The 23935-nt window shown below is 44.3% G+C and overlaps 1 protein-coding gene across 5 annotated transcripts in view; it reads right to left on the bottom strand.

Moving 5' to 3' along the window:
• Window positions 1-838: 838 nt before the first annotated feature.
• The window catches only part of UBE4B (ubiquitination factor E4B), a 70147-nt gene continuing 47050 nt past the window's right edge, over window positions 839-23935 (bottom strand). For all 5 annotated transcript variants that reach the window (XM_025211245.1, XM_006016153.2, XM_025211251.1 and 2 more), the window contains 16 exons: window positions 23069-23185; window positions 22873-22971; window positions 22255-22368; window positions 21047-21245; window positions 20641-20779; window positions 16823-16922; window positions 15849-15976; window positions 15427-15525; window positions 13819-14054; window positions 12367-12493; window positions 11261-11405; window positions 7055-7189; window positions 6126-6317; window positions 3352-3526; window positions 2633-2779; window positions 839-2165 (listed from right to left, as the gene is read on the bottom strand). In XM_025211245.1, coding sequence (XP_025067030.1) covers window positions 2104-2165; window positions 2633-2779; window positions 3352-3526; window positions 6126-6317; window positions 7055-7189; window positions 11261-11405; window positions 12367-12493; window positions 13819-14054; window positions 15427-15525; window positions 15849-15976; window positions 16823-16922; window positions 20641-20779; window positions 21047-21245; window positions 22255-22368; window positions 22873-22971; window positions 23069-23185 — 2214 coding nt within the window. In that variant the 3' untranslated portion in view covers window positions 839-2103. The remainder of the gene's footprint in view (window positions 2166-2632; window positions 2780-3351; window positions 3527-6125; window positions 6318-7054; window positions 7190-11260; window positions 11406-12366; window positions 12494-13818; window positions 14055-15426; window positions 15526-15848; window positions 15977-16822; window positions 16923-20640; window positions 20780-21046; window positions 21246-22254; window positions 22369-22872; window positions 22972-23068; window positions 23186-23935) is intronic.

Raw genomic sequence — 23935 nt, 5'->3', positions numbered from 1 at the left:
AATTGAAGATTATATATTAAGAACAAACATGCACATTGCTGAACAAGCCTCCTTTATCAGATTAGCGATCAATTCATAATTCTTGCTGAGATTTTAAATCGCTTAGAGCAATAAAACCTTGATAATTAGATGATGATTCCTTTCCTAGCTGAAGTACTGAAATCAATCAATGTTCACACTAATTACTTTACACAAAGAAAAGCTATTATGCCTTTTTACAAAAACTGAGATTGTGAAAGGGACAGAACCACATTGAACATCAGTTGCAGCAAAACCTAAAAGTTATGACGGAATGTGATGTTAAATGAGGGTAAGATTTCTTTTTTAAGCCTTCGATGGTCAGAGTACAGATTAACACACTGAACAGACTGCTCTCTGCAATCTGTCAGCTGCCCAGAACCATCCCTCTCTAACCATTCATAGAATTCCCTCTCCTCCACATTTTTCATCTCACTTACCTCTCCCAAGGCTTCACTGAGCTATTATCTAAACTGATGCAAGAGGTGAGAACAAGCCTCCCTTTGAAGTTTATCCACCTTGCTTCCTGACTGGCTGTGTGCAAGTGCACGGGTGTGTCTGGGAGACCTGAAGAAACATGACTTTTCCAGCTGGCAAAAAAAGGAACATTAGCTTGAAGGCCACACAAAAGGAAACTCTGCACGTGTGTTAAAAGCAACTGTTCACATGTAATTGAGTAGTTTTGCCTCTTGAACACTAAATCAATATCAGCAAGAGGAGTTAGAGCAGCAAGATACATTATAGCTACTCAGCCATACTCAACCCATACTCTTTTCCTTCACTAAGCCACTGAAAGAAAAGGAATACACAGAGGAAGTTCTTTGTGAATGTGTATCACCATTTATTGTAGTTCAAGAGTCAGGAATTGAACAGAGGACACTGTCAGCAAAAAAACAAGAGAAAAAAAAACAACTTTTTTTTTTTTTTTTTTTTTTACAGGCTTCATTTTAAAACACTGTGGTTTCAAATCCTTTTTAAAAAGGAAATTCAAGTATCTTAAGCAGGGGGCAGTAATACAAAAATGTTTTGTGGATTTTTTTTTTAGTTTTTTAAAAAAATGTAATTCTACATTTCCTGCACCCTTTTTGCTTTGGTAAGGCCAAGCTATGGATACAAACTGGTATGCAACATAAAAATGACCCCGCCCCAAACTGCAGGCTCCAAGACTAAAAGGATCTGCTCTCTGGAGACAAGCTGTAAAGGCTCAGAACCGTCACTTAGCATATCCTATCTCCAGCGTTAAAAGAAGGTTTATTTTTAAAAAAGTCACTGAAGTCCTGGTATTCCCAAACACCTCACTGGTGGCAGCTGCTTCAACATGTTCCTATCCACAAGGCTTTTCAAAAATACCAGAGCATCAAGATTCTCTCCATTTAACATAAAGGGACATCTCAAAGAACAGAACTTAAAATCCACGTGTCAAATATTTTGCCTTTTTTAAATTATTATTCTTGTGTGTCTTCTAACACCAATTAAAAAACAAATATGCGAATATGTATAATATAAAAATACGATCCCAAGATTAACACTTTGTTGCAGGCACAGTTATCTCACAGAATATGTTCTCTTAGGGGCAGGAGAAGGATTTTATTTTCATGGGGACTTTTTTTTCGCATTACAAAGAAAGACAGCAGTGCAGGTTTATGGGAGGAAGAGAAGGGAAGGAAAGAGGAAAAAGTTACTTTAGCAGCAAAATGTCCGATGTTCTAACCACAATCAAATTAACGGATATCTGGCTGTAAAAATAAAGTTGAAGGGATGCTGCCCTGATCCATTCATCTTTGCTAAAATAATTCAGCTGTAAAAACCCCAAATTGTGACAGGTTGAAGGACTTTGTTTTGTAACATGAGCAACTTCCTAATTTGTCCTCCATGCTATTGACCATCGTTATCATTTAAATATATGTACAAGAATTAAGCTGCTTTTCTTCTCGTCCACATGCTTCTGGTCACTACCGGATATCACCGATGGTGGGCATGCTAATCCCAGCATTAGGTTTCCAATGTATTATCTGCACCACCATCACTAGACCAGCCCATGCCCTGCTCTTCTCATTGGCATTGGCGTGCGCTGCAGGGGAGTTTTTAATGGTCAGCATTCTGCTTGTCTCTCATCCAGGCTTGGATCTGCTCTTTCAGTTCTGGCACTTGAGATGAAGAGAAAAAACAATGAATGATTAATGTGAAAGTTGTAAAATTTTAGATATGCCATTATCCTGAAGACAGGGGCGTCCTTGGGCTAAGAGAGGCGGTAAGAGGAGCAAACTCCTGGGTTATGTTCCCTGTTCTAGCAAAAAAAATTGCTGCATGGCTTTAGGGAAATCCTTTCATCTCTCTCTGTCTGTGGATTATACCCACATTATGTGGGTATCATCTACCTATCAAAACACGCCCAAATGACAGGAACTCTGGACAAGTTCAGATACTAAAAGAAAAATGACAAAGGACTAACCAAAGACACAAAACTTGAACTTTTCTGAGTAGGCTGGAGTGAGGGAACTGCTGCTTTACCCAGGCTCCAATTCTGCAGAAGCTTTAGATACATCGGACAATCTACAATGAAGCTGTGCTCCACTGTACACCATTCCAGTAATTATGGTAAAAGCAGAGCTACCTGGTTCCAGCATGTTTTCTGTCAGCGTCTGCCGATTGAAGGGGTCAGTGGAGGAGTTCAAAAGGTGCCGCAGGATTATTGATCTGTCCATGATAGTTCCAGATGGCAGCCTTACAGGGTCAGTCATCAGAGTGTCCATGAGTGGATCTAAAGAGAGTTCAAGCTTTACATCATCATTAAATTACGTGCACGCACACACGCCTCTCAAGACCACTGATGACCAGGTATATTATTGATGTGAACTTTAAGGGAAAAAAAGGCTCTTAGGCATCTCCAGTCAGCTGAACTAGAGTTGTAATGAGGGCAGCATCAGATAAGGACATGTACGGAAGGGCAACACTTGCTGAGAAGGGGACTACTGCTGAGATAAAAGCTGCCTCAGAATGCAGAACTGGATGGTACCCAAATTTAACTAGGGAAATGCAGTGTAAAGGCCCAGCACTTCACTACTGTAGCATCAAAAAACCCTGTAAAAACCATAAAGCAGATTTAGCACAGACAGGGCTAGACATGGATAACAAGCTCCTGATCAACTCTGTTCTCTTCACTCGAGCACTTGTTTCACTGAACTGGGGAAAGGTGCAGGACTTGAGGACACCAAGTTATTTCCATTAAAAGTTACAAATCTTAATTTATACTTACATTATGAGAATGTATGTAATCTCTATTCCCCCTCAGTTCCCTTTACTCCCAAGTCAATGTTTAAAAAATCAACTTGCCTCTAAATTCATCTGGAGCATCACTATAATCGATTTCTGCACGGGCATTCTTGGCAACAATTTCCTCCACCTTCTCTGCCAGCAGCTTGAATTTCTCTATTGCTATTGTTGACTTGATGCCAGCCTTCCTCATCTTCGAGATAACCTCCTCAAACAGCTCTTTGCTGTAGGACCTCTGTAAGCAAGGAAAGCAAGCTGACCATGGGAACTGGTGGCAGCTTTGCTTAGCTGCAGCAACTTGATGTAAAGATCTCAGCACCCTTCTTAAAAGCATCTAAAAGCTTCATCACTAATGTGAGGTAGGTAGGGGGAACATAAGAATTATTTCACTCCACACTGAGAAGCCATCAAGGGGGGGTGAGTACAAAGGCACTTCCCCATCATTCCCCTCACTAGTTACTATTCAGGAAGGAAACAAGAATGTCATAATACTTCACTGAAAAAGTCAGGAAATTTAAGGAAGCCAAACAATTGCCAGAGTTGTTGAGACAGGACACCTGGTCACAGATAGTTGGGGTTTATATTTAATTTAAAAAGTGACAGCTTCAACAACCCCAGTTCAATTTCCGCATAATGGCCACCAACCCACAAGTGCTTCTGTTGGATTGCCATCCAAGAATTGAATCATCCAAACTGTATCTTGCTTGCAGGATGCAATAGGGTCAGGGTATATGGTAATATAGATTCAACAATTTTCAGAAGTCCAAATTCATATGTTAAGCACTGCATGGGTTAAGGATCTGAGTACTCTCCCCTACAAGGTTAAAGTGGGAAGGTGTACTCTAGCCACCTCAGGGGAAAAAGCCTACAAGGTTCTCCTCTATCTTGCAATCCAAACAGTTTCACTGTCTTGCATACCCACACTATTGAGATTATTATAATTATTATTATTATAATTTAACTATAAAATTAGATGGTACCTTCCCCAATAGAGAAATATCTATGTGCCTGACAATTGTGGGTTAACCATTTGGCAGGGGCCTCTTTTCCCCCAAAAGTACAACAGGTACATTTGCACAAATTGCCGAAAACACTGCAAACAGTTTGAATGATTAACTGCTGTAATTAACCATGCCATGTGTCAAGTGGGTACAGGAAAGTGGGTGTCAGGGTCTGACTGAGGAAATCTAGAAAACAAGCAAGAGATCCAGCTACGGACTACTAGAATCCTGAAAGCCAGGTGCCCAAAATCAGGCTGACTAGCTAACTACTGGCTTACAATTGCTCCAGGCAGATATATTAATCTCTCCAACAACATGGAATCCTATTCTGGGAAAGAATGTAATTCCCCCCTCCATTCCCTAATGCCAAAAGATCCTACTGCAAAAGTCATTCTGTAGTCTCACAGAGGGAAGCTGGTACCAGCTGGGATCCTGCCAGTTTGATGCAGCATGCAGCACACTGCAGGAGTAGCAGAGCTCTGTTTCTAAAACTGTGCAGCTACCTAGTGCAATACAAATCAGCCACAAACAAAAGGCATACTCCACAGCTTCCATCGACTTTTGCATCAGTCTCATCAAAACTGAAGAAAAGAAATATATATAAAGGACTTTGGTGAAGCACTTATGTTCTAGAGACTGCAAAGCCACCTGCATTCACTTTCAAAGTGCTGGGTTTTGAAGAAAAATGTTTGAAAAATTAGGTTTTTTTATAACCTAAAGAGCCCTGTTTTCTAAAATCTTGCAATTCTGTTTTTAAGCCGGTATGAATCAAACAACAAACATATGACCTAACGCACTAGGTCTCATGAACCCATAGTATTCTTTGGGCATTATAAAACATTCTTAACACAGCTACGATTCTTCAATACTATACGTCTTGCTGAAGCATGGTATTCAGTGCTGAGGACACTGTGTACCCACCCCAACTCCATGCCAACCTGGAGGGGAACAGAGAACTATGGGCACCATGCCCAGGGCTTTGGAAAGGTCTTCACATTTCTTCTATTACGTGTTTGGACTTGCAAAGCAGCAATATTCTTTTGAGAGTCCCCACTATAATCAGACATTTTTTAAAAAAAAATTCAATAGCTATTAAACTATTGTGCGTTTTTCCTGGTGCTTCCTTCCTGTCACTGCCAGTTACCAAGATACTCATCATTCCCCTCAAGACCTTTTTTTTTGGTAATCCATCATTCATTCATTTGTACAAGTCACAACTCAAGTACACAGGAGTTAGGTGGGGACAAACGAGAATGAAGCACATTAGTGCTGGAACCGGAAGAAAGCCTGGTTAACATTCTGGTTTTTACCCACACCGAATAGCATTAAAGGGACACCATTAATTTAAAAATTACATGCAACTTCCCCTCTGCTACTGACACCACATGTACTGATACAAAGAGAAAGAAGTTTAAAAATCCAACTGAATTTTCACTATTTGTGCTTTTTTTTTTTTTTTTTTTTTTTTTAACACTGTCTCTCTCTCAGATTAGCCTAATGTGGGTAGAATAGGGGAATCAATTAAGCCAGTTCCACAGCTCTGCGGCTGTATTTGGGATGCAAACAGGGTTTTAATTCTTTGGAAACAGTTTCCATTAGAATTTTAAGCAGGCACAGAAAAGCTTCCTTTTTGTCTTTGGATTTGGAAAAAAAACTTGTTCTTCTACCAAATACAAGCTACTGGCCCACAGTTTTCCCCCTTTAACTGGCAAATCAGTACAAGGGACCAAGCTAACAGATGAGCAACAGCTTAAATGTATGCACACAAGCTTCTGCAGGAGTGATTTTGCAAAGATGTTTGCCAAGGTCTTCACTCCCTTCTCTGGTACTCACCTGGTCATCAGCAATTGCTTTAGCAAAACGAGCACAATCTAGCTGCAGGTAAATATCAGTCAGTTGGTCCAACAGCTTCTTTGGTTCAAACCCATATTTCTCAGGGTTTTCAACTTTCAGGTCACGGCACTTAGGGCCACACAGTTGCTGAAGGTTAAAGTTCAGCATAGCAGCCAATCGTGGTCCAAGTTCCTATACAGGCAAATGTAAAGCACAAACAGAAATGAGGCAGGTGTGAAGAAGGGCTAGTACCCTTTGGGGCACAGGCATCAAGACCAAGAATTTATGGCACTAGGATTTCCCTTCATGGAAGCTTCTGCTGAATTCATAGGTTTCACACTGCAATCTCCCAGCAGCACTTCTTTTTTTCAAACTGAAGCACTAAGCATACAAAATAGAAAACAATTCAACTCGTATTAATGTACCCAAAGACCACACACGACTAATAATATTACTGGCAGAGGGGTTTCTGCTGATGAGAAACTGGAAGTGTCACAGCCTGAGCCATGTACCAAGCAGTCAGAAGCTGCATGTGCTTCTCACTGTGGTTTGCAGTACCACACATTTCTTGAGGACACCTTGCTTTGTTGCAATACATACTCAATGTGGGAGTTTGGGTTGGATGCACTCAACCCTGCTCAGAAAGGTTCAGATTCCGGCACATCTTAATTTTCCCCTTAAATTTGTTAAATTCAGTGCCAACATTTTTAAAGTCTCATCTATTGGCCACTACAGATCTAAGAAACCTATGATTTTCTCAGTGGCTAAGAAACCACCAAATCACAGACACCACCAATTAGATCTCAGTGCACTGGGCTGGCAGTGAAGGAATATGTTACAATTCCTAGCTCATTAGCCAACCAACATTTTAAAAAGTCAGAAATCAGTCAGGCAGGGGAGAACACGAGAGCATGACTGGTCATACTTACAGGTCTGAGGAAAGGCTTCTGAACCTGCTTGGTAAGGATATGGAACATATCAACAGTTTCTGTTGCCAGGGCAAGATATGAGCGAGACACACGCTCATCCTGAGCAAGCTGAGACTGACGAGCCTGTTGCTGGTCCTAGAAAATAAAGATGTAACAACCCAAAGGCTAAGTCCTCAGAACTCATTACCAACCCTGAGCAAAACAGATTCATAAATTCATAGATGTAGGATAGGAAGGGACCTTATAGATCTTCTAGTCTGACCCCCTGCTGTGGGCAGGAGAAAAACTGGGCTCAAGTGACCCCAGCCAGGTAAACATTGAGCCTCCTCTTAAAGACCCCCAGGGTAGGAGCCAGCACCACTTCCCTTGGAAGTTGGTTCCAGATCCTAGCCGCCCTGACTGTGAAGTAGTGCCTTCTAATGTCTAGTCTAAACCTACTCTCTAGCAACTTATGGCCGTTATTCCTCGTTACTCTGGGAGGCGCTCGGGGGAACAAGGTCTCTCCCAAACCCCGCTGGTCCCCCCTAGTAAGTTTATAGATGGCCACCAGGTGCCCCCTTAGCCTTCTCTTGCGAAGGCTGAACAGGTTAAGGTCCCATAGCCTCTCCTCATAGGGTCTGCCCTGCTGTCCCAGGATCATGCGAGTGGCCCTCCTCTGGACCCTCTCAATGCTGTCCACATCCCCCCTTGATGTGCAGCGCCCAGAGCTGGACACGGTACTCCAACTGCAGCCTGACCAGTGTCATATAGAGGGGGAGGATCACCTCCTTGGACCTGCTCGAAATGCATCTGTGGATGCACGACAAGGTATGGTTAGCCTTACTGACCGTGTTCTCGCATTGTCAGCCCATGTTCACCTTGGAGTCAATAATGACTCCAAGATCTCTTTCTGCCACTCTGCTCTCAAGAAGGGAGTTCCCCAGCCTATAGGTATGCTGCTGGTTCCTACTGCCCAAGTGCAGCACCCTGCACTTGTCAGTACTGAATCCCATCCTATTTTTATTTGTCCACTCCTGTAACCTGTCCAGGTCCTGCTGTAACCTGTCCTTCCCTTCTAGCATGCCCACCTCACCCCAAATCTTGGTGTCGTCTGCGAATTTAAACAGGCTGCTCTTTACCCTGTCATCCAAGTCGCTAATAAAGAAATTGAACAGTGCGGGCCCAAGGACCGAGCCCTGAGGGACCCCACTACCCACTTCCCTCCAGGCTGAAAATGACCCGTCCACCACTACTCTCTGAGTGCGACCCCTCAGCCAATTTGCAATCCATCTGACTGTGTAGGCATCAATGCCACAGCCACCTAGCTTTTTAATGAGAATGGGGTGGAAGACAATGTCAAAGGCCTTCCTGAAGTCCAGGAAGACTACATCCACAGTGACACCTGCATCCAGTGATTTTGTGACCTGATTGTAGAAGGCAATCAGGTTGGTCTGACAGGACCTGCCCCTAGTGAAACCATGCTGGTTGCCCTTGAGCATCATCCCCCACGGATACAATCCTCATCTACTCTTAGCAGAGAAAAGCAATAGACTAAGATATGAATGTGAGCCCATTCTTTGGTGTCAGGTATGAATACAGCTCCACGCTTACTGGTATGCCTGGGGGAAGAGTAAAGAAGCAGACAACGGGTGGTCAAAATACAGCCCGCGGGCCTAATCTGGCCCACCAGGCCATTCTATCTGGCCCACAGGGTGCCTAAAAGATTTAGAAAATTAATATTTATCTGCCCCTGGCTGCCCGTCAAAGATGACAGGAGCCAGCAGCAGTAGGACCCAGGGGGAGCTGGTGGCAGGATTCAGCAGCCACAGCAGCAAGGCCCACTTGGCCCCACTCCACCCACAGCTCACCTCCATCCCAGCCCCTCTAGCTAGGAGAGGCTTCTGGCCTGGGCCCCTGGGGCTGTTCCTGCCTCCCTCCCCCAGAGAGGTAAATTCAGAGCAGAATGGGATTGGGGGGGGGGGGGAGAGAAGGAGAAGAGGACTGTGTTCCATCACCCCAGTCTTCAGGGCTGGACCAGGCTGGCTCCTGCCATGCAGCCAGGAACCACGTGGTGCTAGAGCATGGCAGCAGCAGGCATGACAGTGGGGAAATGGCAGCAGCAGGAGTGGAGGTGAGTGGCAGTGAGCAGGCGTGTGAGTGCAGAGACAGCTGGGCAGGGACGTAGGGCAGAGTGGCAGGAGTGCAGGCTGGCAGGGGCCCAATGGAGCCAGGCTGGGCTGCATCAGCAGGGAGAGTGGGCCCAGCACCATAGAACCCCTGCCAGCCTAGGCCCTGCACTCCTGCCACCCTGCCCTGGGCCCCGTGCTCCCGCCCAGCTGTCGCTACATTCCTGTGCGCTGCCACTTGCCACCCCTACCCACCCCATCTGCCACCGCCATGCCCCCACTCTGCACGTGGTTCCCAGCTGCACTGCTGGACTGCAGGACTCAGCAAAACTCCTCGCAATTCTTGGCTGGCTTTGTGCAGTGCCGGCCAGGCCAGGCTGGCTCCTGCTACATCCTGCAGTCTCAGCCTTGCAGCTGGGACATGGCAGGGAGGGAATAACATGAGGAAGAGGCAGAAGAAGGGCAGTGGTGGCAGACAGGAGGGGGAAGTGATGGAAAGCGGGAGCACGGGTTCTCCAAAAGAGAGAGAGAGAGAGAGAGACTTGCATGCACACCACACCCCAGCCACCCTCCCCTTCCACACGCCACAACCCTCCCCAGCCACCCTTCCCCCCCACACTCACAGCCTCCCACAAGCTCCATACCCACCCATACCCCACATATCCACACACATGCTCCGCCACCCCAAATACACACATCCACATCCCCCCAATCCTATACACACCCACACACCCCACACCTATCCACTCCCCCGCAACCTCCCCCACACACTCCTCCACACCCCATATACCCACAGCCCCTCACCCACCCATACCCCGCCCACAATATACAAGAGTAAAACCTCATTTTAAGCTTTTATACAATCACCTCTATGTACACTACGCAAATGCAAGTAATTCAGGACAAAATATTTTTTAAAATCAGACGTTGTAGTAGATGTTTGAGTTTTAGAATATAATTTGGTATTTTTCTGGTTCTGAGATGGCACACCCCCTTGCCGAAAGGAGTGCTTTCGGGGGGAGAAGGGACTTCTGGTGGCAAAGGTCAGGTGTTTGGGGACAGGACTTCTGGTTCCAAGATGGTGACCAGGGGACAGGGCACCCGTCAAGGGGTGGGGCTACCCTTGCACCCCTCGACAGCTTGCCAAAACTTGGTAAGTGGCCCTCCAGCCAAAATAATTGCCCGCCCCTGAAGCAGACTGTATCAAAGCTCTCAATTGCTGTATCACTGCACAAGATAACTAGAAATGAGGTCCCCTGTTATGGGATTTACATGGATTCTCTAGCAAATTTGCTCACTATAATTTGCTCTTCCCCACCAAATGCCAGTACTTCACAGTCATCCCAGAATTGGAGAGTCAGGCAGAGATCTTTCTGGCTTGCAATCCAAGGACTTCCTACTCCAAAAATCTGTGGCCATGTGCATTATTAAAGCCAGCTAGATAAGACTGCAGTCAATACTTTCAGCATATGCAACCTTTCGGGTATCGTTTCATTATTGTTTGTATATGGGGAAGAAAGCAATACCTTTTTGGAAGATAAAGCAATTAGAATTTTCTTGTCTGAAGAAATACAGCAAAATAGATCTTGCCCTTCTTTTTATATCTTTTCTATGCCAGTCTGTTTTTTTTAAAATCAATAACCTTAAAATAAAAATATCTGACATTGGCAAGTCAACACACAATTCTTGTATAATCAGACTGAAGTCTGAGGTTTATTCTCTTCCTTTCTAGTCCAAGCTTTCTACAAGATCAATGCTGTAACTCTTTTCTAGAACAATTAGCGGAAGTAAACTCAATTGGTGGGCATTTTCCAAAGCCTTCATTGTAAGGGTTTGCAAGCCTCAGTTTCTAGACTATGATTTTTAGGTACACCCCACACTCCTCCCCTGCGCACACACTCCATGCCAACCCTGATGTAGCTCTGCAGATTGGTTTTTTGTTCAAGAAGTGGTGTCTGACATGACCTTGGCTGCAGAAGCAGCAAGAGGCAACATATCCCAAGGTTGCTTTTGCAGAGCTGCTCTTGGGTACTTCTGTACCCAAAAAAGCTTTAGCACACAAAGAAAGACATGCTTCTGGGAAAAACCCAACTATACCCACCCTTGGCAGCAGGTCCCACTGTTCCTTGTTCTTCATCTCCTCTTGGACTTCATGAATACGCTTTAGGGACTCCAGACTCTCATCCAGCAAAAATGTTGTGTCATTTATCAGCATATTGATGTAGCGAACAAACTGCTTCCCAGAGCTGAGAATATTGAAGCAAATATTTATCCCTCTACAGCACAGCGGGTGTGTTCATTCCAGACTGTGACTCTCAATCTGGATCACCTGCAACCTTTCCCTCACATTCCACAGTCTGGACAATTCATTGCCCTACTCCAGAGCCCAGGCTGACTGTGGCGGCAAGAGCCCATGCACACTCCACATTCCTCTGTGTTTAAATGGTTGCAGCTCTGGCAGGGGTGCCTAGTCATTCACAAGAAGTCAGGTGAAAGCAGTATCTCCCCACTCCTGACAGCAATGGCAGAGCACAGAAGGAAGACATGGCACAAGAGGAGGAAAATTTCCACCTCAAAGAGCAAAGCAAGGACAAAATTGTCATTTAGCTAAGAAACCACAGGGTGGACCCAAGCAAACCCATCAGTGTATGGAAAAAGAACATGAGACAGACCAGCAGAGGGAGCACAGTGCAGAAGAGAGAGGGATAATTCCTGTTTCTGTACAATGAATTAGACCACGATACGGTCATTAAATGGCAATTAGGCCAAGCATGCCCAAAAAGATCCCCTGCAGGATCTGAGTTGGGGTCACCACTCTCCCAACTCAGGAACATGCTCCGTTGCTGCTCACTGTTCCCTCTAATGAAAGACTACAAAAAAGCACATCCCGGGGTATTTCTGGCTCACTATGACAAAGGCAGAGAGAGCACATGTTTCCCTCCCCACAAAAGCAAGAGAGAACAAGCAGTGTGCAGAGCAAGACACAGGGCATATTTGAAAATGAATATGCAGGGAGATTTCCTCTTCTGCTTCCAGGCTTAGTATGTTTTTTCTGGCCCTGACACTAAGTGTCTCTGCAGTTCTGCTCTTGGCGCGATCAGCCTTGGACCTTCATTCCAGTAGTCTTTACACTTCAAGTGGAGGGTTAATAGGCTCTTTGCTGGCTTTCAGGACAGCGAGCTGCAGCATGCATAGCCTTTTACTCACTTGAACTCTTCCATGAAGGTGCCATGGTGAGCTATGTTCTGCCAGAGGCTTTTGAAAATGGTACTGATGTGGTAGCGGATGGTAAATTTGTCATAGAACTCGCTGGTGGCTCCAGTGTGCTCAACATCTGAGAAAGAAAAAGACCCCAATGTTTCCACTAAAACCTCCTCACCCCCACCCCTCCCCTCCTGACTGCGTTGTGTTGGTACATTGTACCTTCCCTATCACACCTTAGCTGAGCAGGAATAACTGGAAACTGCAGAAAATGAAGACCCATGGGTAGATTTCAACTTAGTCCCCATTTAAAATAGCTGTGCCCACTATCTCCCAGAACCAAACCTTCAGGGAATATGGATCTCATGAAACATCTCAGAAGGAGGGGAATACCATACCTCTGCCCTGATGCCATCATTTAAAACACATAACTGTTTATGCTTCCTAATAGTTGCAGTACATATCAAATTAAAAATATATTATCCCTTTAAAAATGATGAGGTTCTCTCTCTCAATTAGAACAGGTTTTTGTGAATAAATCAGGTGATTCAGTTGTTTCTATATCAACTGAATCTCAGGGCCATTTCACACAGGTAATGATCCATACTAAGACTCTCTCAGGGTTGAATATTTCCAGTCATCACCACAGCACCTCAGCATTTCTAAATAAAACAATCAATAGTAACAGTAAAGTCCCTAGTGTATTTCATAAAGCCTCTGGCTCTTCTCTATTTTGGAGGCAAAATTCTGCTTGCGTACAGCTTCAATTTTTATTTTAGGAATTTGCCATTTCTTTTTCTTTAGGCTGCTTGCATTGTTTCAGGGTAAAACAATACAATAATTCTGGATTTCAAATACATACAGCACAGTCAAATCAGGATTGCTAGAAAAAGCTTAATAGGGCAAAAAAGATAGGGCTGGCAGGGACCTCTGGATGTCATCTTTTCCAACCTCTTTCTTAAGGCTGGATTATCCCTGCCTATACCATATCATCCAAGTGTTTGCCTAACCTGCTCTTCGGCAAAAAAAATTACGGGGAAGGAACCTGACAAAAGATACAAAGCCAGAGTGCTCACAAATTACCTGGTTTTGTAAATTTAAAATATCAGCCTTGATGTTGTTATCAGTGTAGGCACCAGTCTTGTGATCTCTTCTTTGCCCTGTACATTTGACTCTCAGCAAGTTTTCTTACCACAAAAACAAACCTGGGAGAAGTCTCCCAGGTTATGTGAATATGTGCACGCAGCCTCGGGCACAACAAGTTTCAGCTCCAGGCTTGGCACATATGCACCACTAGAGCATTATAAGCATCTTGACAAGGTTTAGAAGTGCTGACACAAGTATGGTCAGAAAGCAAGATAAGGCCAAACTAGTCAGGATCCACAGGAGACCGGCCTTGATATTCAGAGCCTAAAGCAACTGATGACACACTCACGCACTCCCCTCCCAGTGTCTTACCTGTATAAAACTTCATCAATGAAGGGACTAACAATTTAGTGGAGAGAGGATGATTCTCAATCATTTCAAAGAACTTTTGCGTCCGTGGCTGAACGGCAGGGTTTGTCATGAACATCACCTCCACCAGCTTAGCAATCAGATAGGGGTTTCGGATGTAGTTCTGGTTGCACAGCATCACAACAAGGAACATCACAATGTCCTGAGTGCAGGGCTCATAAAGCACCTGAGGAGCATATCTGCAGAGAAGGAAGAGAAAATAAGCATGCAGCATCTACAAGGAATTCCACCGTGTATCTACCTCAGGCAACTACAGGTTTAGAAGGCCCATTAGCACTAGCAAAACCATATGTCATTTTGACACCACCACTACCTATCACCATGGAAACAAGATTTTCATTAGATTCTATTAGAGGCTCTTGCCAGGAGTCCTCCGGGAACTGGATCCTGGCCCCCAACTCCAGGGAACAGGCCTCCTTTGAAGCACAGCCTCATTCAGCTGCTGCACTTTCTCTGGCATCAACACCCCCTTAGAAGTGTCACTTTAACAACAGCTCCTAGGAGCTCTCTCTTTGGAAGTTGAGCTGAAGATAGGACTGCAGGAGGGAAACAACTGAAATCCCAAATTTTATAAACAGCTGCCTACTTAGTCTGAGGAAGAGCTGCACTCAGCTATAAGGTTAGCTTCAGAAATCAATGCAATTCTGTCAGACCCACAAACTGAAGGGCATTTCTCTCACTGTCGCATCTTACGTTTATACCTGTTCTAGAGCTTGTTAATACCTCATCAGACCTACAAGAGATGAAATTCAGACCTATCTCGATATCAAGAGGGTGGTGGCATTTTCTACCACCCTACACTGAAAACGGAGTCTCCTGTAGGCTGTATGAGGGATATACACGTACACACAGCTTCCAATCCCCTTTGCATATATGCACCAAGGGTTGAGAATAAAGCAGCTTGTGGTTCCTTGAAAGTCACCTGCAACCCTATTCCTACAATGCCTTAAATGGAGCCAGCGCTAAAAGCAGCTCACATGTAGAGGCTAAGACAACAGCCTGCTGGCCCAACCTTCTCTTTTCTATACACCTACAACAGTACATGTAGCTGACCCCACTGAGTCACCAAAAGATGCCAAGTCCCACATCCCCAGCACCACACAGCCTTCAAGTGAGCTAAGAAAAAGGAGTCACAAAACCCAACACAAAGTTGCATAGAAATGAAGAACTAGAAGGAAAAAGAAGAAGCAGAAAAGAACAGGGGAGGGATGGGAAAGGCCTATAGCTAAGGTAAGCTCTGGATTCTCTCTCAGGCAGGCACACAGGGGGCTACTGAAGTCTGTGCAACTTATCAGCACAATTTGCCTCCCTGCACTTCCTCCTGCCTTCTCTGCCTTTTCTCAAGCAGAGAAAGCCATGATCAATGAGCATGTTTTTACTGGTCTTGCCTTTGCACTGGAGCTTAGCTCAGTGTCCACACTGGTTTTCAGCTACAGAGATGGCAGATGCCAAAGGGGATCCAGAGACTACTGCAAACACTATCAACAATACAGTATCATGTCACAGTACAGGGAAAGATAATACCTGATCTTTAAGCATGACTTGACTTACTGAACAATAAAAAATAAAAATTCAGCCACATCTTCCACGTAGAACTCCGGCAGTGCTGCAAACACCTTCGGAACATCAGGATTTAAAGGCAGCTTCATGCTACGGAACAGAAGACACACAGGGACAGAGTTAACGAGGGGGGGGATCATGGACTACCCGGGTTAACCAACATTTTGTGTTCTCTTACAGAACAGCTCCTTGCAGACCTTCTTAAATGAGGAGTTTTAACCAAATCTCAGTGCTTCACGTCAGGAATCCACACCTGAAATTTTTATCGCTCTAACCGAAACTGTTGCATAAATAAAGCTGGGATTCTTCACAAACTCATCCATTGACATGAACCAACCACAAATTTTCCAGCAGGTGGTAAAAGTGAGAGAGAGGTTCAGAGTGTGACAGACACCCCCAGCCCTGAAACTCACTTGGGGTAAGCAGGGTCGAGGATGCGAAGCATCAGCTGAATCACCATGCCATAAAAATTCAGACATCTCCTCAAAAAGTTCTCATCTAGCAAGCCAGCATCTGCACACGCCTTGCAACGCACCAGCTTCTGCAAGAGAAGATGCACATAAAGGCTAATCCAGTGCAAGATACAAGAAACATGACACAAAATCCATCCAAACAGCTCAACATGTCTAAGAAAAACTATTCCACCACCCCCTGTAGACTATCTAGGCAACAAGAACCTTGAAAGCAATATCAATGAAATCAAAGACGTCCAATATGGACATATATACAAGGTGAAAAACACTGATAATTTGTAGGCAAGGAGTTGTACAGTAGTACAAGAACAGGAGAGTTAAGAAAGGAATCAGGGTGAGGTAATTGCTCAATGCTGTCTAGATGGTGCAGCATAAAAATTTCCATCAACTGACAACTGGGACTATTAAGCAGATCACAGATATTCTCAATGAGTGACCGTAGCACACCCACTTCGGACAGCTCTCAGTAAAGGGAGTTAAGAACCTTGGAGTTGTAAGATCAGGTTGGCTCTCAGTTGTGCACGCACATATGGAGATCCTGAGTAATTGCTTTGGCTCATTACTTTTATTTTCCAATCTGGAAGATGGGGACAGCAATATTTTTAGATTTCCCAGTGTTGTCCTGTGGATTAGTCTTTGTGACTTGCTTTTAAGTTTAAAATTGCTAAGCACTAAGGGGTTTCAACCCCTATCATATGGTGCATATTTATGAGGGCACTTAGGTATTATACTACACTGTAACACGCTACAGACTACACATACAAGAGCATCTAAGGAACATTTTCCGACACCTTCAAAAAAAACCAAAACTCACCACTTATCAGCCAACAGATCATTTACAGTGAAAGAAAACATTAACACTGCACACACATATTGGCAAGGCCAGTTAGTTGCCATCCCAGCTAATTACAAACCTTAAGCTGTGTTTTACAGCGTTTCAGCATCTCTCGATGTCTGGTAGCCAGAGGAGAATCTTTCCATTGACTCTCATTGTTTTTCAGATCCTCGACAGTCCTGTAAATCATATGAAATCACTGGTGATTACAGCAAAGCTTAATCTACCTGGCTTTCTTGCCAAATTTTCCCTCACTGATTTTATTAAGAGTAAGATTAAAAAGCCCATTCTTCAACCAAAACTACGCCATATCATGACAATGACAGCAAGCTACTCCTGTATCTTGCTGAAAGCAAAGGCAAACCTTGTCCAAAGGCCACATGCTAGGATGCACCAGATGCACCACTCCAAGACTGACATACCCATTAAGCCTTCGTTTCTCAACTTTTTTAGAACCAAAGTATCCCTTGATAGACTCAAGGCACCCTTCAGAAAATGACAGTTCTTAGCTTTCACTCATTTTTTGACTATGAAAACAGGTCAAAATGGTTTTTAAACATTAAGGATTTCTTTTTTAAAAACTCTGGCCACATCTGTTTATTTCCCCAGGGACAAGCAGAAACAGCACACCTTGTGTCGCTACTACATGTCCCCAGGGAATGCCCATGCCATGAATGCTCTGGCGTGCAGCAGGTTAACCCAGTGGGATAGAGAAGGCTGGGTCCAGCAACTGTGCTGGCCCCAGGAGCTTTACCTGGGGTCCTGGGAGCCTTGGGGAGCTGCAGCCGCAGTGTTCCGGCAGCTGGGAGCCTGGCCTGCAGCTGGAGTACAGCTCTGGCTGGCCAGGCTCTGGTTTTGGGCGGGGCACACTGCAGCCATGTCTGCCACCCTGCTTTTTGCCATGAATTTTTTTGACGCTGGGAGCTCCTGGGGTCAACCCCCCTCCCCCATCATGCAAGGTAGCAGCATGTGATGTGCCTGCATGTGCCAGGTGTAGTGACAGAGATGGATCTGCAGCGCCATATACCACATGTCCACGCCCGCCTGGACACGGCCTCTGGGGTTATCCTGTGAAACATGTTTGCAAACCTAAGTATGCTAACATTGCTTGGCACCCCATGGCACCCTTGAAAAGATCTCAAGGAGCCCCATGGTGCTGCCACACCCTGCTTGAGAGTCATTGTATTAAGCAAACTAGAGCCATGACCAAAAAGTCTGGGGGGGAGAGGGGAAGAGGAAGACAGAAGGAAAAATGGAAAGTGGAGGGGGCAGGATGATAACAGGGGAAGAATTTTTCCTCCAGGAATAGCTAATCATTTTATCACCACATTTTGTACTATTTATTTTGTATCAAATCTACAATATAAAAAAAAAAAGCACTTAAACCAAGTCATTAAGAACCATGATGGAGAACAGGGATGATCTAACTAACAGTGAGAACCTCTGATATTCAGACCCAAATCTCATTTACCTCTAGGAGCAAGGGCAAAGAGAAGGTGAAAAGCAGAAGCAGCTAGAAGGAAAAAAGGGAAGGTGCCAACATGAATTTCCCCAAATATGTTCCTCTCCAGACCAATCCCTGTGCCATCTCTACATCCCAACCCCCACCAAACATTTTCTTTTCCAAATTTCTTCCTTTAACCCACAATCCCTCTAATTCCAATTCTAACTTGCAGGGGGGGAAGGAGCGTAAACAAGGATGAAATCACTCCCATTCTCTACATCCATGCAAGGGCCACAGTTATTAATAACGCTGTTGGCCCTTTCCTCTTGGCACAGTCAGTGTAGATCTAACATGGGGAGTAAGTCAATGGTAGACTAGCATCACACAACCATCCACACTAAGCTCTTTTCTGGACATGATAAGTTCAAGTATCTTCTGGACCCAGCTCATTTTTAAAGAGCAGCTTCTCAGTGCTGCATGCAAAGTATTTATTATTCTCTCCTATTCTGCTTCCATTTCCTCCCTCCCTCAGGCATGAGTAGCCTCCGCTTCCTCTTGCCCCCCCACAAACAACTGCTATCTGCTGCAGCTAATTATCTAACCTTAATTTCTTTATGAGTGACATCTAAATACATGGCCTGATCTCCCTGGAAAATGCTGAGTACCCATAACTTCTACTGAAATCAATGAAAGCCAAAAGCACTCAGCATGTTGGAGGACTGGACACAGTTGCTATGGAAGCACCCAATGACTGACAAGCCTAAGAGGAATGGTTATTCTTTAAAATCCAGGGTCTGCTTATTCAAAAACCTTTGTTTATGTACAACACGCAATCATTCCTCACACCCAGTCCCTAACAACCTTCCTGGACATTTGTATGTGTATATCATAACCACAGGTTGGCAACATACAGCCCACAGGCCAGATCCAGCATCACAATTTCTGGGACCCTGCAGACTGTAAAGAACATCCCAAAGTGCATTGCACTTCTGGATAGGTGGAGGAGTTGTGGCAGCAAAATCCATTCTGCACCACGCACCAGGGAGTAGCTGCAACAGGAGCAAGTCAAAAAAGGGCTCCAGCACATCCCCAGCCAGGCAGGGGACTTGTGGAGCAGTCAGGTCATGATCCATGTAGGGCTGTGCTAGCTAGATTGCAGCAGATGGGGATGCTTTGCGAGTAGGAAAGTTATGCTGGAGACCGGGGTGCTGCTGGGGTGCCTTCAATCAGTGTATAATGACTGCCTACCCCCACTCCTCCTGGGCATGCAGGGAGGCTGGGGTTGGCAGGTGGACAGCGGTTGCTCTAGTGGATGCTCCATGAGTCTTTCCCACTGCTCAGACACTGCAAGGAGCTGAGGCGAATCCAGCAATCCTTGTACATGTGCTTTGTGAAGAAGCTACCTGCTGTCACATTGCTGGTGAAGATCAACAGCAGAATAAGATATACACTCCAGAACTCCTCATGACTGAACTGTTAATTGGGCCCTCCATTACTGAAAGGTTATCAATCCCTGCTATAAACAACTCACAATAAACTATTATTGAATGCAGATGAAAAATCCTGCAAACTGTGGTCTTACTGCCAAGGGACTTTTACTAAGTGAACACAATTATACACAATGGAAAATACTCATGCTGTATAATCTGCTCTTACTTATTGCAGCGGAGAAAGTACCTTGCAACTGCGATTGTACAGCTATAAAAGTCTATTTGGATTCATGTCAAGAAGGGAAAACAAAAGCATCTTCACGTTAGCATCAGAATTGTAGGGTTTTTTAATTTTAGAAATGACAGGCCACTCGTTGAATGACACAAGCAGCACCATCACTCAGATTCACTGTAGGAGCTTTTACATAATGAAGGAGATAATCACTTCTTATCCTTAAACACCACAGTAGCCCTGAGGAACAATAAACAAATGATCTGTTGGGGAATACAGAACATCAGACAGAATAATGATACGTTGCTTTTAAAGCAATCACTACAATGACTTGCACATCAGACAGATCCAACTTCATATACCTCTATCACAGTGCAAAAAGGCCTAAAGTATGATATCCTCACACTTCTGGTGGTGCCACAGAGCACTCAACAGTTTAACCACTGCAAACATTACCAATAACATTGCCATAAGGGGCTTTTGAGAAAGATCCAGTGTTCTCCAAGACAGGGACTCCCAAGGAGTTTGGTATACGTTCACCTAATCTCTTTTCTTTCCCCTATTATTTGAATTTGTGATGCAAACCACTGCCAAGAAAATCTGTAAGGACTAAAAACAGCAGACAGATCACAGGATAGACACCACCATACTCTACAATTTAAGTACGTCCATAATGTGCTTTTAACTTACATCAAATTTGCAGGAATCAGAATCACACTCTGGGAAACACTAATTTAAGGTGACAGTTGGAATCTTGTATCACATGCTAGGTAACTAACACAGTGTCTAACCTGTTGAGTTCCCTGATGGCCCGCAGTCTACGGATGTAGCGGCGGCAGCTTGGCAGGATGGAGAGGTGGTGGGCATGCAGGGTTAGAAAGAAGCATTCCGTTGGGAATTTCGGCTCAGAAAATTGAGACGGATCCCTGTCTAGAAAAAGAAAAGAAAAAAGAACAAAACATGGGACCAAGGACAGTGAGAAAAGAACTGGATGAAGTAGTGAGCAGAACCTGACCACCTCAAACTTCTCTGCAAATCTTCAGCTGAATTAATGAAGACAAAAAACAATACCAAGCAAATTATATAGGGACAGGAAAAAGAGTTTGCAAAAATATCTCTAGTATCGCATATCAAAATATCACTAGTACCAGAACAAAAGGATAGAAGTAAAAAGGAACATGTATGTACTATACTTACAAAGCTCAGCCATCCAGGCTGTAACATCCTCCATGGCTGCTTTCACTCTGGTCTCATCCGTTGGGAGGATAATGCGACACCTCGGATGGAATATATATGTGGGATCAACTGTTTCTAGCTTAATTTTTGTGCTTAGCTGCTGCAGAACCCATAGGAAATTGAGCATAAAACCATCTGTGGACACCAACCGATCATCTGTCTGTAAGGCAAGGTACAGAAAGTGAATGCTTGGAAAAGGTATCTTAAAATAAATTAGTGGGTGACAGACCTTTGCAACGAACAGTTTTAGGAGCCAAGCCACTACTAATAATATAGAATATATGGCAAAAAGAGAGAGCACCTCTAAGGAGACGTCTCAATAACTAAAGTACAAACAGCTGTAACTGCCAATATGGTCTCCTTGTCCTGTGTATGTTTAACCACTCATTTTTCAGGAGCATTAAATGTATATATGAAAATGGAAAAGCAGTAGGGAAGGAAAGAGGGGAAAGAAGCTGAGAAATGTTTAGCAAAGTTATATTCAGGACCAAGAAGGATTAGGTAGGTTGCTAAGCCTTGCTTCTTACCCTTTACTTTATAAGCAAGATTTACAGTGGTTCTTGGAAGTTTAAGTTTAAGTTCTGACAACCGTTTCAAATGTTGCGTCTATGGAAAATGGGAACCTCAAATAATGATGCCTCAGCAGCACCTGTTTATGATTCCTATATAAGGTATGCCAAGGAAAACTGGTACGAAAAGCAGGTAACTAGTGACAAATGTATGCCCTATTGCTTCTGCAGAACTGTGCTAGTTCATTCCCAGGGCATACACAAATCTACAAGTCACAAAAACATGAAACTTGGCAACTTGATAAACAACTCTCTGAAAACCTTCTTTCCCCACTTGCTGGACACTTCCACAAAGGGCAGGTTGGTATGTATCAATAAAAAGGATAAGTTTCTGCCACAGAATTACAGGCCAACACATTTAGCTGGCATCTCGGTATTCACCCAGGAGGAAACATATGCTTTAAGCTAGCAAGTAGGTTAATTTCAGAAAATAATTTAAAGAATTCTTTTGAAGTCTGATCCAAATGGATTTTCTGACTGCTTCAGTCCTTGCAGACCCTTTGATTTCTGTTCCTGCAGTACCGCTGTATCAGCAGCCATCTAGAGCTAACTGTGTTAACTGCGTCCATGATGAATAGGAAGAGAGCTTCCTGTGTTTACCTGCATCTGTGCCTTCTTCATGTTGGCATTGACAACAGCTGCCATGTAACTAAGAGCTGCCTCCCGAGTTTCCCCATTCAGCAAAATATTATGTAGAATCTTGAACAGTTCTAGCTGAAATGTAAAGTGAAATATCTGTTCAGAAAGCAAATCTGTCTCCGTTTCTACAGAAGATAACTTCTTCCCCCAAGTGACTAGTGAAGTATTCTGAGAATTCTGAAGAACATCCTACTGAAGTAGAGTCACATTATACAAAATACTGATACTTCAGTTACAAAACACTTCTCGCTCTCAGACTGACATAAACAGAAGAGTATACCTTAAAAATCATGGGAACATATGCCTTATGATAACATACCATGTACTCTTCTACTTATTCTCAGACAAAAGCTACATTCCATAGATATGTTCAAGGCCTGGCTTCAGGACCTGGGGAAAGAAGTCTTGACTTGTGGTCCGGTGGCTAACCCCTACTTGGCTCTTCTTTTACCTGCCCTCACCCTTACTGCCTAAGCTGGATTTTGTTAGAACACTCTTCACCAATGCTGTTAAAACCAGGAACGAAGAAAACCTACGGATAAAAGTCCACCTGCAGGAGGGAACTATTGAGACACTTACCCTTGCCAATTCCAGGTAATGCTGCAAAGATTGGCTAACAACACGGTTGTTTTCAAGAGTAATGGCAGGCCCTGAGAAATACTTTTCAACCACTTTAGTCTGAAAGGAGAAAGAATATTTGCAAGCCGTACAAAAAGCACATCTTGTGGTTTATTCTCAGAAAAGACACTGCAAGCCCCGCTTCTTGAGCACTTACATCATCTTCAGCAAAGACAGAGAGACTGAAGAAAGCGCCAAGGTATGAAAGTCTTTGCAGCTCACGTCCTGCACCCGGGCTTAAAGATTTAGGCAACCACAAGGGCAAAGATACAACCTACCAAAAAGAGAAACAGTAAGACGGAGACAGAGCTGCCAAATCAGTTGTACTCTTTTTCTATTTGCATTACCATTTTGCACCTTTTATCCTTGACTTCTATCACATTCACTCAGTTCTTCAACACAGCTGTGTTGGCTGCTAAGTAACAAGGTCTCTGCTTGCTTAGATTTCTAAAGTATCACAGTCTCCATTCTAGATCTCTCTGTATTCCAATATGCCTCTTTTTAGGGTGAGAGAGCTCTTTTCACTGATGTTCCTCCTATCTTACTTACTGCTGTTAAATATTTCCCTAGACCTCAAAACTTCAATCAGTATTAGGCCCCTGTTCTAACAGGTGCTGGACATACCACAAAACAAGAAATGACCCCTGCCCCCCAAATTTCCAATACAAGGAGCCTTAAAGTACCACAAACTTAAAGTAGCCTTAAACTAAGCCCATTGGGGGACGGGGGGACTACCGCCACTGCTGGCCCGCTGAGCAATCCTTGCAAACCCAGCAGATCACGGCGCTTCAGGGAGCCCACCCCTGCCCCAGCCCTGGTAAAATCTGCGTGCAAGGAAGGAGCCCCCCAGGGGGCACTTGTCTGCCTGTACACTAATGCCAGGAGCTTGGGGAATAAGCAGGAGGAGCTCATCCTCATGCTCAGTGCAAACAATTACGATGTCATAGGGATAACGGAGACCTGGTGGGACTCCACCCATGACTGGACCACGGGGATAGATGGCTATACCCTGTACAGGAGGGAT

This window comes from Alligator sinensis, unplaced genomic scaffold (genome assembly GCF_000455745.1).
Source record: "Alligator sinensis unplaced genomic scaffold, ASM45574v1 scaffold366_1, whole genome shotgun sequence".
Lineage (NCBI taxonomy): Eukaryota > Metazoa > Chordata > Crocodylia > Alligatoridae > Alligator > Alligator sinensis.
The sequence above is the reverse complement of the archived record's forward strand: the minus strand, read 5'-3'. Positions and strand labels throughout refer to the sequence as shown.